At 41.7% G+C, this 18,390-nt stretch overlaps 2 protein-coding genes across 2 annotated transcripts in view; both read right to left on the reverse strand.

The window, feature by feature from the left end:
- ppp2cb (protein phosphatase 2, catalytic subunit, beta isozyme) overlaps nucleotides 1-838 on the reverse strand; it is a 34,946-nt gene extending 34,108 nt beyond the window's left edge. The window contains exon 1 of the mRNA XM_072583921.1: nucleotides 524-838. Within this exon, the coding sequence (XP_072440022.1) occupies nucleotides 524-625 (102 nt within the window). The 5' untranslated portion in view covers nucleotides 626-838. The remainder of the gene's footprint in view (nucleotides 1-523) is intronic.
- Nucleotides 839-10,730: 9,892 nt separating this feature from the next.
- tex15 (testis expressed 15, meiosis and synapsis associated) overlaps nucleotides 10,731-18,390 on the reverse strand; it is a 42,322-nt gene continuing 34,662 nt past the window's right edge. Inside the window, exon 9 of the mRNA XM_072583657.1 lies at nucleotides 10,731-12,005. Within this exon, the coding sequence (XP_072439758.1) occupies nucleotides 11,928-12,005 (78 nt within the window). The 3' untranslated portion in view covers nucleotides 10,731-11,927. The remainder of the gene's footprint in view (nucleotides 12,006-18,390) is intronic.

Genomic DNA, 18,390 nt, shown 5'->3' on the forward strand with positions numbered 1-18,390 from the left:
TGTTGTACTTGGAATTAGTCTAGTGAACCTGACGACCATTTGAAATGCCATAATATAGAAGAGTACAGGAAAGGTACTGTAAATACTTGATGAGTAGAGTGGACACATGGGCCGAACGGCCTTGATCCATGCTGTAAAATTCAATTACGTGTCAAAGTCTACAGCCTCTTACAAGAGGAGCCAGATCAGCTGGAACACAGGGGAAAAAAAGGAGGGAGATGGGGTTGGGTGAAAAGGGGGGTGGAATTGGGTGATAAAAGAGGCGGGGTGGACCCCCCCCCCCCGAGCCCACCTCCTCACCGGAAGCAGCGCCGGACCGGAAGTTCCGCCCTCAGTCAGGGGGGGGGGCGGAGCTCGGGGAGAGCGGCCGAGCCGCTGTGTCTCACTATTTGGCAGCAGAACCGGCAGCGGCGGTCAGGCCAAGCCCGACGCTTAGAGCCGGGGGCGGGGCTTGGGCCCGAAGGCGCAACGAGAACAAAATACCGAGAAGCCCTGTCGGTTGGCCTGGGCCCTCATCGCTCACCTTCTCGCACAGGGTCCGCACTTGGTTCTCGTTAAGTTGCTTGCACTCGTTCAGCTGCTCGATCCAATCGTCCAGCTCCTTGGTGAACGCCTTATTATCCATAACTACCGGGAACGGCTTTTAAAATTAGCGGAGAGGGGGTCTGGGTGGAAAGGAAAATTTAAATAAAAAGTCCTGGGTGGGAGGGGGAGGGGAGGTTAAAATTTTGATTATAAATAGGTTACATGGATTCAGAACCCCTCCTGAGGAGCTCGGCACCGTCCGTCACTGACTGAGAGAGAGAGAGAGAGAGAAAGAGAAAAAGCGGCTCGCGCCGCCGCCGCCGATCGCGTACGCAACGACGTAACACGCGTACCCGCGGCGCGCTCACGCGGCCGAGCGACGGTTGGAAGCCGGTTTGAATGGGCGCGTGAGCGACGGCGGTTCCCTTTATTGGCCCCGCCCCATCCCTGGGCCTAGCCCCGCCTTTTACCACGTGGTATAGCAACCCCTTTGGCTCCACCCAAAATATCACGTGAAACACATGAACAAGGAGCAGACCATTCGGCCCTTGGAGCCAGTGCTGCCATTCATTGTAAACATGATTCAGTGTTCCTGCTCAATGCATCCTTCATACTTTCTCCCTATACCCTTTGGTCCTTTTAGCCTTGGGAATTATATCTATTGGATAACTCCGTTTGAGAACATTTCACGTTTTGGCCTCAACTGCTTTCTGTGGTAATGAAGACATTTCATCTCAGTTCTAAAAAACTTACCTTTAATCCTTGGACTGTGACTCTTTGTTCCATCCACCATGTCCTCCTGATTCATGTGACACCCATTGTTCACCCATCACATCCTCCTGAACCATGTGACATCCCATTGCTCACCCATCACATCCTCCTGAACCATGTGACATCCCATTGCTCACCCATCACATCCTCCTGAACCATGTGACATCCCATTGCTCACCCATCACATCCTCCTGAACCATGTGACATCCCATTGTTCACCCATCACATCCTCCTGAACCATGTGACACCCCATTGTTCACCCATCACATCCTCCTGAACCCTGTGACACCCCATTGCTCACCCATCACATTCTCCTGTACCCTGTGACACCCCATTGTTCACCCATCACATCCTCCTGAACCCTGTGACACCCCATTGTCCACCCCTCACATCCTCCAGAACCCTGTGACACCCCATTGCTCACTCATCACATCCTCCTGTACCCTGTGACACCCCATTGCTCACCCATCACATCCTCCTGAACCCTGTGACACCCCATTGCTCACCCATCACATCCTCCTGTACCCTGTGACACCCCATTGTTCACCCATCACATCCTCCTGAACCCTGTGACACCCCATTGTCCACCCATCACATCCTCCTGAACCCTGTGACACCCCATTGCTCACCCATCACATCCTCCTGAACCCTGTGACACCCCATTGCTCACCCATCACATCCTCCTGAACCCTGTGGCACCCCATTGTCCACCCAACACATCCTCCTGAACCCTGTGACACCCCATTGCTCACTCATCACATCCTCCTGTACCCTGTGACATCCCTTTGCTCACCCATCACATCCTCCTGTACTCTTTGATACTATTTTCTCACCCATCAGACTCTCCTGTACCCTGTGACATCCCTTTGCTCACCCATCACATCCTCCTGTACTCTTTGATACTATTTTCTCACCCATCAGACTCTCCTGTACTCTGTGATATCCCTTTGATCACTCATTCACATTTTCCTGTCACACCCGTTCACTCATCCATCACATCCTCTACTGTACCATGTACCACCTCTTTGCTTACCCATCACACCCTCCTGTACCTTGTGACGTCCCTTTGTTCACCCATCACACACTTCTATACCATGTGAAACCCCCACCATGCCCTTCAGCACCATGTGACACCCCTTGATCCACCTACTATGCTTTCCAGCACCATGTGAATGGCCTCCCTTTGCATTCTTAATAATTCAATTGTCACATTTCACATATATAAACTAGGGCTGTTCTACTCAGAGCAACGTAGTCAAAGAATCAGAATGATTGTGCAGAAGGAGGCCATTTGGCCTGTTGTGTTAACACAAGCTTATTAAATGAACAATCTTCTTCATCTTCACTGCATAATCCTGAACCTCCTTCATTTTCATATATTTCCCTTCTGAATGCCTGCCTCTTCCTCACTTTGAGGCTGTGTAGGGGAACATAGGCACTCACTACATGGAAATGTTTAATGCTGCCTTTGCTTCTTTTGCCAATTACTTTAAAATCTGTGTCCTTGCATCTTTATCTCTTTCACAAGTAGGAACAGTACTCTGTGACATCCTCTTGCTCACTCATTCACATCCTCCTGTACCCTGTGACATCACTTTGTTCAACCATAACATCCTCTACTGCTCCATGTGCAACCCCTTTGCCCACCCTTTTTCTCTATTCTGTTCAGACCCTCGTGATTTTGAATGCCTCAAACAAGTTGCCTCTCAGCCAATCCGTTTCCAGGCAAAACATTCCCAACTTCCCCAATCTATGTTGATAATTGAATTTTCTCATCCCTGGAATGTTGTGAACCTTTTCTGCATTCCCTCTAATGTCTTCACAACATTCCTAAATTCTGAACCCAATGGTCCAGCTGAAGCTAAACTTACACAAGCTCAGTATACACTCCTTGCTCCTGTACTGCACACCCTCCATGCTTTGTTAAATTTACTTTAAACCTGTCCTGCCACTTTTAATAACTAATGCAGATATACACCCAGGTACTTATGTTCCTGAAACCACTTTAGAGGTGTACCCTTAAATTTCCATTGTCTCTCCAAGTCTTTCCTCAAATGAATTGCCTCTCATTTGTCCACATTGAACATCTGCTACTTGCCTGCCCATTTTGCCAACATATCTATGTAGTTTTAAAGTTTTCACAGTTCACAATGCTGCCAAGTTTAGTATCATCAGCAAATTTTAAAATTGTGCTGTACACCAAAGTCTGTGTCATTAATGTATATCAGGAAGAGCAACACTAATCCTTGAGGAATTCTCTTGAAAATCTTCCTCCAGTTTGAAAAACGTCCATTAACCACTGCTCTCTATTTACTATCACAATGCCAATTTTGTATCTATTTTGCTACTGTCATAGTTATCCAGTCCATCAAACATAATCCCAAACTAAGTTGTCCCACCTGCCTGTTCCTGACCCAAATCTCTCTAATTCTTTCCTATTCCTATACTTATCTCGGTGTCTTTTAAGGGTTGTAACTGTGTCCGCATTCACCACTTCTTCAGGAGATTCATTCCACATGCGAACTGCCCTCTGTGTAGAAAATTATCACCCCCATGTCTTTTTTAAATCTCTCTCCTCTCACCTTATAAGTATGCCCCCTAGTCTTGAAATCCCCCATCCGAGGGAAAAACACCTACTGTTAACCCTATTTATATCCTTTATGGTTTTTAAAACCTCTATAAGGTCACCCCTCATCCTCAGACGCTCCAGGGAAAACAGCCCCAGTCTATTCAGCCTGACCCTATACCGCAAACCTTCCAACCCTGGTAACATTCTTGTAAATCTTTTCTGAATCTTTTAAAGTTTCACAATATTCTTCTGCTAGCAGGGAGATCAGAATTCCAAATGTGGCCTAACTAATGTCCGGTACATGACCTCCCAACTCCTATACTCAATGCACTGACCAATAAAAACTAGCATACCAAATGCCTTCTTCATTATTCTGTCTGTCTGGGACCCCAACTTTTAAGGAATTATGAACACCAAGGTGTCTTTATTCAGCAACAAAGTGCAGCACCTCACATTTATCCAAATTAAACTCCATCTGCTACTCCTCGGCCCATTGACCCATCTGATCAAGATCCCGTTGTACTCTGATGTAACCTTCTTCACTGTCCACTACACCTCCAAGTTTGGTGTCATCTGCAGACTTACAAAACATACATCCTATCTCCATGAATAAGAAATGTTTGAAAGGATATTGGCCATGTGCAAGCAGGTGGGATTAGTTTAGTTTGGGACTATGTTGTCTAATTGGACTGAAGGGTCTTTTTCCATGCTGGATGCCCTATGACTCCGTAATTGGCAAATGAGACTCAAAAAACTATCGAATTTGCTATGAGTTGTTAATGATCTGGAATGCACTGCCTGAAAGATTGGTGGAAGCGATTTCAATAATTTCTAATGGAATTGGGAAAATTACTTGAAAGGGATAAAATACTGGATTTTTGAGAAAAGCAAGGGAGTAAGACCAATTAGATCACTCATTTGAAAACCAGCACAGGCAAGATAGGCTGAGTATCTTCTTTCTGCATAGAATTATTCTCTATCCAATTCATTTTTGGTAGTTTAATTTGTTTTTCAAATCTTGTCAGGTAGTGTTTTCCTGATTGTAACAACTTGCTGAATTAAAAAAATAAATCTCTAGTTCTTCTGACAATTATCTAAAATCTGAATCCCATGGTTAATGAGTTTCCTGCCAGTTGAAAGGTTTCTCCCTGTACACTATCAAAATGTCTAATGAGGAATCTATATTAAGTAGCAGCTACATCAGAGTTTTGGATGATTTGAAAATCTTGTCACAAGTCAAAAGTGAAATGAATATGCAGTTTTGTAGCACTCTGAAAGATCTCAGAATGCTCTAAAATATTTAACTGTAAAGCAAGTAATTTTTCAAATGTTATCACTTTTATGGTGAAACATGGAAGCCCATTTACACAAAAGATCTTATGAACAGCAATGAGATAGATTATGAGGCAATCTGTGTTACTGTTTTTTGAGCAACATTGTATTATATGGAATATAACATAGCATTGAAAGAGGCTACTCATTGCTGCAGTTGAGGTTCTTCCCTCATCTAATTCTCTCAGTATAGAATTCCCTTCTATCTCATGTTTATCTCACTTCTCCTTAAATGCTCCCAGACTATTCATTCCCCGCAGTAATAAGTGCCACCTTCTCACAAACTTCTTGGATTAAAAAGTTGCTCTTAAATTGCCTTTTTAAAATTTTCTGATAATTTGCGTAGCTTGCTCTTCCTCACAACAAAAAAACATACTTGTGGAAAATATTGAGTTCCTGTAGTCAAGTTTCATGCACACCATTGGCATCCTTCCATGTGGAATGAATCAATTGAGGTTATGACACCATCAACACTGTAACAGCATTTAAAATTATGAATCTGTTTTAACTCTGTTTTAATTTTTTTTCTTTTGCAGCTGCAGATGTAGCAGTTGCTATTGTTCACAGTTATCATACATTCTAATGAAGTAACATGCGAATAAAGTGTCTAGAAAGGTGGGTCACTGTTAGTCAAAGATCCAAGCATGCTCAAGAGCACTCTAATGAGGCAAATATATCATTTTCCAATACATTTATAACTTTTGGGAAATAGAATATATATTGTGGGTTTAAAATATTTTTTATTTAGATTGATAAAATTAATGTATGTGCCTGTAATGCAGGAATGATATATTGGTTGGAATTTTAATGTAATTTCAAATCAACTTTGACCTTACTTGTTAAATTTGTTCAATTATGTGATTACAAAGTTGTTACATTTTACTTTTAATTAAACTTTATATGAATATTTTAATGTGCATTACATTGGAATACAGGAAAGGTATACAGGAAAGCCACACAGGGTAAAAACAATGACTGCAGATGCTGAAAACCAAATACTGGATTAGTGGTGCTGGAAGAGCACAGCAGCCCAGGCAGCATCCAACGAGCAGCGAAATCGACGTTTCGGGCAAAAGCCCTTCATCAGGAATAAAGGCAGTGTAGCTTATCTCTCCACGCTTCAGGCTCACTGCCTTTATTCCTGATGAAGGGCTTTTGCCCGAACGTCGATTTCGCTGCTCGTTGGATGCTGCCTGAACTGCTGTGCTCTTCCAGCACCACTAATCCAGGAAAGCCACACACACAGACCAAGTCCTGAACTACGAAAGCAACCACCCCAACACACACAATAGAAGTTGCACCAAGACACTGTTCAAAAGGGCCACAACACACTGCAGTACACCAGAACTGCAAAAAGAGGAAGAAGAACACCTCTACAATGTATTTGCCAAAAATGGATACCTGCGCAATTTCATCAACAGATGCCTAAGGGAAAGACAATGGAACGAGGACATGCTGCAACCCAAAGGACTAGCCACACTACCATACATCGAGAGCATTTCCGAACTGACAGCCAGACTACTGCGACCACTCGGACTCATAACAGCACACAAACCAACAGCTACTCTCAGACAACAACTCACCAAGACGAAGGGCCTGATACCCAGCATGAGCAAAACCAATGTAGTGTACAAAATCCCATGCAAGGACTGCACAAAACACTACATAGGACAAACAGGAAGACAGCTAATGATCCGCATCCATAAACACCAACTAGCCACGAAACAACACGACCAGCTATCCTTAGTAGCCACACACTCAGATGACAAGCAACATGAGTTCAACTGGGACAACACTACGATTATAGGACAAGCCAAACAGAGAACAGCCAGGGAATTCCGAGAGGTATGGCACTCATCCACAGATTCAATCAATAAGCACATCGACCTGGACCCAATATACCGACCACTGCAACGGACAGCTGGAACTGACAACCGGAAGCGGCAGAGACAAACCACTATAAATGCCGGAGGAAACATCACAGAAGCGCTTCACAGGAGGCTCCCAAGCACTGAGGATGTCACCTAGACAGGGGACGAAACGTCTGCAACACAAATGCCCAGCTCAGCGAACACAACCACAACATTACATTGGAATTTAGCCTTTCTTGTACAAGATACCATTATGGCATTTTCAGATCCAAATGATTTGAAAGTTTGGATGCATACAGAGAGTTAAATTCTGTAAAGGTGAAGTCAGGTCAGATTCCCATTTACATTACTAACTGCATCACCAATTTTATTAGCAAGCTTGGATCTTTGGCTCCCTGTTCTTTCACCTAAGCCATTTATAAATTTGTTTACAAGCCAAGGCCCCAGTGCAGATCCCTACGAGACACTATTAGACACATCTTGCTTATGGAATACTTGCTTATTATCTCTACTCTCTGTCTTCTACATGTTCATCAATTCTTTACCCATATCAACTGGTTGCCTCAATTTTGTTTCTCCTGACGACCTCTTCCATGAAACTTTACTGATTGCATTCCATGAACTCATTTCCAAAGACAACCCCTGTATAGCTGTTCAAAAAATTCAATGCTGGCTTTCTTTATTAGCTCAAGTACATAGGCACACTGCTTCTAACCAGCAAGTCTAATCATTTTTCCATACACCAATGGTTTGATTCTCTCTGTGTAATGCAGTGGAAGATCAATTCCTATGTATAATATTTTTTAAGTCAGCATTAAAAACATAACTACACAAAAATGAAGCTCACGATATGCCAAATTATTTTAGCCAGATTACAGAAGAGTCTTGATTTAACAATTATCCAGTGAATCTTGTAAACAATGACACAGCATATTTGTAATTGGTAGTTTTTACAGCTGACTCTGCACGTCACTATTCCATGAGCGTTCTATTCATAGAACTTAAGAAGACAATAGCTTTTCAACTGAATATATATTTCAGCAAAAAGGGCTTAGGTAGTAAATTAATCATGCTATTGAAAATGATCTTTCTTATTATATTCCAGCCTTCATCCCATTGAAAGGGAAGCCCAGTTTGCAGTGTGAAGGTAACAAATAGGCCTGTCATAAAGAACTGTAACCACAGAAAGTTGTCAAATCTTAACTTGTCAGAAATATGGATCATTTTCTTAATTTCTCTGCACATTAGCAAAAAAATACATAAAACAAAGGCCTGAATTTATATCGCAATGTTGTAATACAGATGAATATACAAAAATGGTTTACAACTGTTCGAGTATTTTGTCTTGTGATGTCAAAAATGCGGCAATCTATATATGCACATCAAAGGTCCCAAATACAACAATGAAATAATCACTGGATAATATTTTTAAACTATTGTTAATGGATTAATTTTGCAAGAACAGGGAGAGAACGCCTCTGTCTTCTGAGGAAGTACAATGACAATTTACATTCATCTGTTAAAATCAGGAGGGGACACGAGGTAGCTTTGGCAAATAGGGTTAAGGAGAATCCAAAGAGACTCTTCAAATACATTAAGGATGAAAGAGCAACCAGGGAGAGATTAGGGCCCCTTAAAGATCAGCAAGGCCATCTTTGTGTGGAACCACAGAGGATGGGTGAGATACTAAATGATTATTTTGCATCAGTGTTTACTGTGGAGAAGGATATGGATGCTAGAGAATTTGAAGCAATTAACAGTGATATCTTGAAAATTGTCCCTATTACAGAGGAGGAGAGATATGGACAAGTTGGACTGAAGGATCTGTTTCCATACTGTGCATCTCTATAACTCTATGACAATGAGTCTATGACTGGGGCAGAGGTGGCCTCAGTTTAAATCCCAGCCAAAAAACAGCATCACTGACTGTGTGTCACTCCTCCAGTACTGCACTGAGTTGTCAGCCCAGATTGTGTGTTCAGGTCTCTGGAGGAGCAAGGCTTGAACACACAACCACTGAGAGCTATCTGTGAAGTCGTTACAAGATGACTGTGTAACCCTTTGTAAACATGATTTGGAGGTGCCGGTGTTGGACTGGGGTATTCGACTTTAAAAATCACACAACACCAGGTTATAGTCCAACAGATTTATTTGGAAGCACTAGCTTTTGGAGTGCTGCTCCTTCATCAGGTGGTTGTGATGGTTCAATCTGCATCTTCTTTCCATTTCCTAATTTAGTTCCATACCCCCAATATTCTTATTAAACAAAAATTAGACATAACTTGCAGAAATGTATTCAATGCTGTACCATCACAAGCTGCCCAGTCAAAGACAAATGATCTTGTGCAGTTTTACTGGAAATTTTTAGAAATATTCCATATTTTTCCAATGTAAGGGTTGTTCTTGGCCACATTTTCCATGGTGACTGTTGCACTTTACTGCAACAAGCCTGAAAAAAATGAAATGTTGGCATTTTGCAGGAATAAGTAAGTTGATGGTCACCTGAGAACAAATAATATTTTATTGCAGACAGAATAAAGAAACGCTCTTGATTCTTGGAAGCATTTTCTTTGATGTTAAGAAAACGGACAGATGTTATCCATGGTTTAGCCTCACCTTGGGCCACAAATTCTGATCCCAGAACAGAGGCATGGGCAAACAATTTAGGCTAACATTTCAGTGCAGTACTAAAGGAGTACTATAGTGTCAGAGGTGTCATCTTTCTGTTGAGATGTTAAACTTCTGTTTTTCCAGCTTGACATTTGGAAGAAAAGCAATGGACTTTTCTCAAAGTCCTGGCTAATGTTCATATTTCAACCACCATCACTGAAACGGATTTTCTAGTTATTTTCACGTTGGTGTTAATAGGCATTATTAGGTATAAATTGGTTGCAGTTTTTCCTACCATGAAATAATGATAATGCTTGAAAAATACTTCATTTTGCAGTAGCTTGAGGTTGTTAAAAAGGTGTTATATAAATGCAAGTTATTTCTATTTCGAACAAATCCTCTTGATTGGCACACCATCCATAACTTAAGCATGTACTCCCTCCACCGCTAACGCACAGTGGGGGCGGTCTGAACCATCTACGAGATGCACAACAGCAATTCACAGAGGATCCTTCAACAGTCCCTTCCAAACCTGCAAACTCTACCATCTAGAGGGACAAGGGCAGCACATGCATAGGGATGCCACTGCCTGTAAGTTCCCCTCCTGGTCGTACAACAGCCATCCTGCTCCTTCACTGTCATGGGATCCATGTCTTTGAATCCCTCCTCAACAGCACAGTAAAATGTATCTACACGGCATGATCAGCAGTGATTGAAGAAGGCACTTCCTACAGGGCAAATATGGATAGGCAGTAAATGCTAGCTGAGCTGGCAATGTCCACATCCCAAGAAGAATAAATTTCTCTTTAGATGGTTATACTCAGTGTGTTTTAACACTGAGCAACAGTTTAAAGTAGATATTCCAAAAATAGTGAAATATTGCTCAATGTTGTAATTTTTTGTGATTCATTTGTATAAATTATTTCTGACCATGCTGTAGAGGCATGCGATTTACAGGCTTACGTTAGTCTTTCTCAGCCTAGGCCCAATGAATTAAAGTCACTGAAGAATTTTTCTTTGCTGTTCAAAATGAGATTGTTTAATAAGGCACCATATCACACACAGCACCATATCAAATGTGTATTTTCATCAAACGCAAACACTTAGTAAGGTATAAAAATATGCACCAACTCTCATTTCCTATCAACAGCACACATCACACTAATAGGCATTACTCGAATCATTAACAGTGAAAATGAAAAAGCAATGCATCATTGCAACATCTTTACATTTATCTCAGAAATAGAGACTGAAAAATAATGAACACTTAGAAACAAACATCCAGTGTCAAGTATATTAAGAATTAAAGATTTCCCATGACTGATATACACAATTTATTTGTGTGACATGATGTTTATTTTTGGACTTTAACAAATTTAAACAATGGGAATGGTAGACTTTTAAATGTATCAGAATGCTCTGGAGTACTTAAGTGCCCCTTTAGAATTGAGATTTCCGTCTCCCTCTTATAACCAAAGGGAAGGGCAGCCTGCTGAAGGCATACCCTCAGGCCATTTGCCAATTCCAGTATCATGTTTCTTCAAAGTACCTCTCAAATTTGTGACACAATAACATCTTTTGTGGTCAGCCTTTTGTTCCAATATTGTTCTTTTTAATCAAAAAAGCATTACTGAATTAACTCCAACAAACATGGCAAACAAAATTGTTAAATTAAACATGAGAAAATATCAGCAAAATAAAATGTCTCGGATATTTCTTTTGCACTCAACAACTGAGGTTATTTGTTGTTATCTTGCATCAAGTACATAGACAGTACCAATTCCAAGATAACACTTGGAATAAAATAGAATAAAGATAGAATAAAATACTTTCCCATTAAAATAAATTTAAACCACATCAGCACATTGTAAATGTACTCACAGTAAAAGAAATGGAAAATTCACATTTGATGTGCTTCATTGCACATTTATTACAAATTGTGATTTTATTGATCAGATGTTTATTTTGATCCGACACCGATGTTGCATTGTCCTTTTTATGTGCTGTAATCTTTGCACTTAGAGGTATTAACTCATTTAAACAATGCTCCACTACACTAATAACACAGGCAAACTAGCTTGTAATCAAATAGTTACAGTGAAGATCTAGGAAAATGCGCAATCCTAATTAAAATATCAAGCTATTTTGCCAAGGTCATGTTCACTTGCTCATTTATTTATTCATTGTGAAAACATTTGCCTTGCTGTTCATGTTTGAGACAATACTCATCATTCCAGCCTAATTGCAGATCAGGAAGCACACACAGAACCTTGTTGTTTGTGAGAGGATGTTTGGCATTCAGAGTTCCTCAGGTCATTGCTTGCAACCTGCAAATGAAAAAAAAAAGTTTACTTAGAAATACAAGATAACAAAAAATGTTAATAGATTATGATGGCAAAAACTGATCATTCAGTTCATCAGGCTTAATCAGGTTAACTAAAGCTCACTGCTATCCCATGGTGATTTTCAAAACTGCAGGACATATTTTGCTCTAGTTTTAAAGAGAAGGTGAGTTAGAAAGGATCATTGCAAGTTATGCAGCATGCTCTTTTTTCCATCTATTCGTAGACTCTTACTTCTCTGTTTCAATTCTTTAAAACTATCCCTGAACTATAATCACTTCCTGGCCAAAAGACTGAGCTTCAGACAGGTTTCAAGTACTTCTCTAAAGCCAATCACTACTACTGGAAGGTATAAAGCACTGTTAAACCTTACGCAAACAAACACAGGTTTACTTTATGGGGTCCTCTCTTGCTGATACTGGATGGCATGAGTATGATGTGCACTCTATCAGGAAGCACGGGTTCAGGTCCCACCTGCCCTGAAAGTATGTCATTTCAGATCCGAACAGATTAAGATCAGAAAAGCAAGCTTAAGGGCTCTTGTGGTGTAGTGATAGTGTCCCTATCTCTGAGCCAAGAGGCCCAGGTTCAATTTCTACCTGCTCCAGAGGTATGTAACAACATCTCTGAACAGATTGATTAGAAAATATCTACAATATAGTATTTATCTTCCAGGTCTTTCTCTTCTATTTATTGATATATCCTGAAAGAATGTTCCAAAAAAACTGAAATGCACACAACTAATTTATTAGCACATCATTTTGATCACTTGATTGAACATGAGACAAACAAGGAAGTCATGAACTTGTGTGCTCATCTTGTTTCCATAATCCCTTTATTCCCCTTGGTTTCAGTCACATGTCATCCTATTCTCAAATGTTGACCTGGAGTTGAATATTTATTACTGAAACCAGCATCTCGAGTCGGGAAATGTCCCACCTTGGTTGAAAGGAACTGAACTCAAATGATTTCTGCCCTGAGGGGTGTCGGAAATGGACGTGAAACCCTGCCTCTGTTCTTTGCTTATAATTAATCCACTGAAACATTTTATGTCTAACCCCTCCACCAATGCCCCATGCCCTCTGTACCAACTCTTGCCCCCTGTTACTTCTCATGCCTCATCATACTTTCCATGCCAAATCACTGCCAACTCTTTCCCCTCAGCAAATCCTTGTGGCTCTTCATACACTGCATGTCAACTTATGTCTCCTAGCAACTCCCCATGGCCTTGTTCAGATCATGCAAGCAATACCGAGAGCCCAATCACTGCATGAAGTTAGCAGTTAAAAATCACACAACACCACGTTATAGTCCAACAGGTTTAATTGGAAGCACACTAGCTTTCGGAGCGACGCTCCTTCATCAGGTGGTAGTGGAGGGCTCAATCCTAACACACAGAATTTATAGCAAAAATTTACAGTGTGATGTAACTGAAATTATACATTGAAAAATGGATTGTTAAGCCTTTCATCTGTTAGAATACAGTGATAGTTTCACTTTTTTAATAAAAAGTTGCATTCTTGGGTTAGCTGTTAACAATGGTGATAGCCCTCCGTGACTACCTGGTCAGGTCCACACCCCCCTACGACCCACCCTCCCATTCTGGCACTTTCCCCTGCCACCGCAGGAACTGTAAAACCTGTGCCCACACCTCCTCCCTCACCTCTATCCAAGGCCCTAAATGAGCCTTCCACATCCATCAAAGTTTCACCTGCACATTCACTAGTATCATTTATTGTATCCGTTGCTCCCGATGTGGTCTCCTCTACATTGGGGAGACTGGGCGCCTCCTAGCAGAGTGCTTTAGGGAACATCTCTGAGACACCCGCACCAATCAACCACACCGCCCCGTGGCCCAACATTTCAACTCCCCCTCCCACTCTGCCGAGGACATGGAGGTCCTGGGCCTCCTTCACCGCCGCTCCCTCACCACCAGACGCCTGGAGGAAGAACGCCTCATCTTCCGCCTCGGAACACTTCAACCCCAGGGCATCTATGTGGACTTCAACAGCTTCCTCATTTCCCCTTCCCCCACCTCATCCTAGTTTCAAACTTCCAGCTCAGCACTGTCTCCTTGACTTGTCCAGACTTGTCCGACCTGCCTATCTTCTTTTCCACCTATCCACTCCACCCTCTCCTCCTTGACCTATCACCTTCATCTCCTCCCCCACTCACCCATTGTACTCTATGCTACTCTCTCCCCACCCCCACCCTCCTCTAGTTTATCTCTCCATGCTTCAGGCTCACTGCCTTTATTCCTGATGAAGGGCTTTTGCCCGAAACGTCGATTTTGCTGCTCGTTGGATGCTGCCTGAACTGCTGTGCTCTTCCAGCACCACTAATCCAATATGTTGATGGTGTTGTCCCCCTGCGTTCTCTGTCTATGCCATGATGTTTAGATTGATTCTAATCTAAAAAGAGAGATAACGGAGTTTTGCATAAATTCGTGCAGTTTTTGAGGTCAGAGTTCTACATTAATGCATGCAGTTTTTGAGCAAAGTACAATGTAACCCTGTAAGTACAAATTCACCCCACAAAATATATGTGTGCATGTGGGTCTTTGTCTGTGTGTGTGTGTGTGTCTGGATTGGGAGTTGTGAGTGTGAGAAAGTGTAGGTGTGTATGTGTAGTGAGTGCAGAGTGTCTTAAATCTGTGAGGGGGTGCATGTGTGAGTGTGGGAGTGTGTGTGTCTGTAAAGGTGTGTGTGGGTGTATAGGAGTACCTGTGTTTGTGTGAGAGTGTGTGTGTGTAGGAGTATCTGTGTGTGTGTGTATAGTGCAATGGTGGTCACCTGTAATGTGACATAAACCCAAGGTCCCGGCTGAGGCCCTCCCTATGGGTACCGAACTTAGCTATCAGCCTCTGCTCGGCCACTTTTCTCTGCTGCCTGTCCCAAACTCCACCTTGGAGGATGGTGACCCAAAGGTCCAAGGCTGAATGTCCTGGACCACTGAAGTGTTCCCCAACTGGGAGGGAACCCGTGCTTGATTGATATCCTTCATGCTCCCTTCTTTCATTCTCTCTTCTGTCAATGTTTTAGTATTTATTTTGGCAATATTAAGAGGTGTGAAATGTTTGAAGCCTCTGATATTATTGATATTTCAATGGTTTGTCTGACACTTTTAGAGCATTGGAGGAACAGCAGTTTCTTTTTCAAAGGGCATTTCTAATTGATCCTCTTTTTGCCTCTTTAGTTCGACATGTCATTTTATATGGTCTACTGGTTGTAGGGGTGACCCGTATCTGTTTATGGCCGACGAAAAATAAGTAAAACTTAACCTGTTGACATGGTGAAACATAATGGTATCTTTGAGCAAGACTACTCCAAGGTCAGCAAGGGGACCCTACAAGAAACCATCCAAGGCAGTTTTGATAAGAGGATGTCGAAAGACAGACAAGTGATTGATCCCAGCTTCATTAATGAGAGGATGATTGTCCCAGGAAATGAAAAGCACCAAGTCTAAGTCTCAGCCAATGAACCAGCCAGATTGACTCCCTAAGCAGCGGCAAAGACAACAGCTAAAGTTATTTTGTTGTAAATAATTGTTTCTTTGAAGTTACTTGCAATATTAAGAAATAGGTTCTAGTTAAAGTTCTTCAGGTAATCACAGAAGTAGTTTTCATCATAAAGGATAGATACACATATAACCAAAGTATAATACAAGTAATAGGAAACAAAAACACTTAAATATAGATGTGAAAGTTAATTAGTCTCAAGAAATTAGTCTCTTACCCCCCAAACAAAATAGATTGTTCACAGCTCATTAATTACAAAGTGCTAACAGTTGAAGTAACTATACAACTTTACACTTTATAACTAACTTGATAACAGAAATCAATATTAAAAATCTTATAGCAAATAGTTAAAACTAACTGTATTTTTACATCTATAATTAGGATAACGGGAAATACAATGAATAACAGAATTTAGACTGTCCTTCAAGACAAGCAGGCCTGAGACAGATCTGGAATACAAATGAATAGGATATATAGGAAGATCCCATGGCCTGGAGATCATGGAACCTGGGGTTGTCCAGAGGAATATACATCATTGATTAAGTGTTTAATAGGTATGTGGAATTAAGGGGAAAGGACAGTGGCTACGTTGCATTTGATTACTATGACACAATGTATAAAAATGCCATATTTTACTGTAAAGATCAGAGTGTGCCATTGACCTCTCTTCCAATCTAAGCCAAAGATTTAAGGAAAAAATTGCTTTCTCACATTGAGGCCAGATTTGGGGAAGATTTGTCGGCCCTCTCTCTGCACTAACCAGTTTTTGCTTGAATAAAAGTCTTTCACTTGCCTGAGTCCTGCCTGCCTCCTGTTTGTTCCCTGTCAGGGGCGTATGCTCCTACATTGGTTATACACATAGTGCACAATGACATGAAAGGCACATAAGCTGGCATTGAGTTACTGAGTCATACAATATGGAAACAGACCCTTTGGCCCAAGCAGTCCATGCCAACCATAATCCCAAACTAAATTAGTCCCACCTGCCTGTGCATGGCCCACATTCCTCCAAACATTTCTTATTCACGTACTTATCCAAATGTCTTCTAAATGTTGCAACTGTACCCATGCCCATTACTCCCTCTGGAAGTTCATTCCACATTGTGTAAAATAGTTGCCCCTCATGTCTTTTTTAAATTGCTGTCCTTTTACCTTAAACATATGCCTCCCAGTCTTAGAATCCCCCACCCTAGGGAAAAGACATATGCTTTTGGTTTTATCTATACCCTTCATGATTTTATAAACCTCTATAAGGTCACTCCTCAATCTCCTACACTCTGGTGAAAAAAGTCCCAGCCTATCTCAGGAGTTTTAACTCAAACCCTCCATCCATGGCAACATCTTGGTAAATCTTTTGTGAATCCTCACCAGCTTTATAATAACCTTCCTACAACAAGGAGACCAGGACAGTACATAGTACTTCAGAAGAGGCCTCAACAGCATCCTGTACAACCTCAACATGACAGCAAACTTGATATTCAAAGGTCTGAGCATTGAAGGCAAGCATTTTAAATGCCTTCTTAACCAACCTGTCTACCAGTGACACAAACTTCGAAGAATTATATACCTGAACTGCTAGGTTTCTCTGTTCTACAACACTACCGAAGGCCATACTCTTAATTACATAAGTCCTGCCCTTGTTTGTTTTACCAAAATGCAATACCTCACATTTATCCAAATTAAATTCCATCTGCCGTTCCTCAGCCCATTGACCCAATTGATTAAGATCTCTTTGTAATCTTAGATAATCTCTTCACTGTCCAATATACCACCAATTTTGGCATCATCTGCAAAGTTACTAACCATGTCTTCTGTACTCTCATCTAAATCATTTATATAAATGACCAACAAAAGTGAGATTGAAATTGCATTGGCATGGAGAACATGAAGCACAATGATAAATGACTGGGGGGCGGGGGTTGGAATTAGCACGGAGGGTTTGAGGGCTATGGGGAGAGAGTGGATGGCATGGATAAAAACATGGCTTACAAAAGGTCCTGAGTCAAAATGATTGTACACCACTCTTCTGAGAGGCCTTAAGCTACGTATCATGGAGAAACCGGTCTAATACCACAAAAGTTGCAGTGGTACTAAAAGATACTCACTCCCAAGATTGAGCTAGCGAGATCAGGGTACGGGGAATAGGCTCATTGCACAAACTCAATCAAATCTTGCTCCAGCAAAAATTACCAATACTGGGAATGGGGGCAGCAATTCCAGGATCAGGTCTGGCCTACCATTTTAAATGGCTCCAGAGTGACTTGACTCTGGAAAAAGGTAGCCACGCTTCCCATGCCTTGGTCATTCCTCTTGATCAGCTGATAGAAAGTTCACACCCCCACCTTGAGGAATGTCCTCTGAACACTGAACTCCAGCCCCCAGGAGAACTCAAAGCATGACTTCATTATCTCTACTTTCTTCACAAATGGCCCATATTCAAAATCAATGGAGCATCACTTCACTCCCTGCAGCGCTCTGCTGGCAACCATCAGCCAGCCACCTCACTACATCCAGTGCAATACAGGAAGGAAACTAAGATTGAAAGCATATTCAGAAACATGTGTAGTGTTCAGTAGATACATCTGGTAACTCACTGATGCTCACTGTGCTTGATTCATTAAAAAAGGTATTGACCAGAGAGAACGTAAAGAGACATATAGGACAGAATCTTATATGGGTCTGAGCGTCATGGGATATGGTGAGATTTGTGGTAGAATCAGACAAGAAGTGAGAGAGGATCAAGTCTTCGGGGAAACAGAAGTAAGGGTGGTCCAAGTTGTTACATTTGGGGAGGTGTCTTAAGTGAGTGAATAGGGAGTGCAGAGGGCATGCAGCACTGGTGGTGTCAGGGAT

Source organism: Chiloscyllium punctatum, chromosome 14 (genome assembly GCF_047496795.1).
Source record: "Chiloscyllium punctatum isolate Juve2018m chromosome 14, sChiPun1.3, whole genome shotgun sequence".
NCBI classification, from domain to species: Eukaryota; Metazoa; Chordata; class Chondrichthyes; order Orectolobiformes; family Hemiscylliidae; genus Chiloscyllium; species Chiloscyllium punctatum.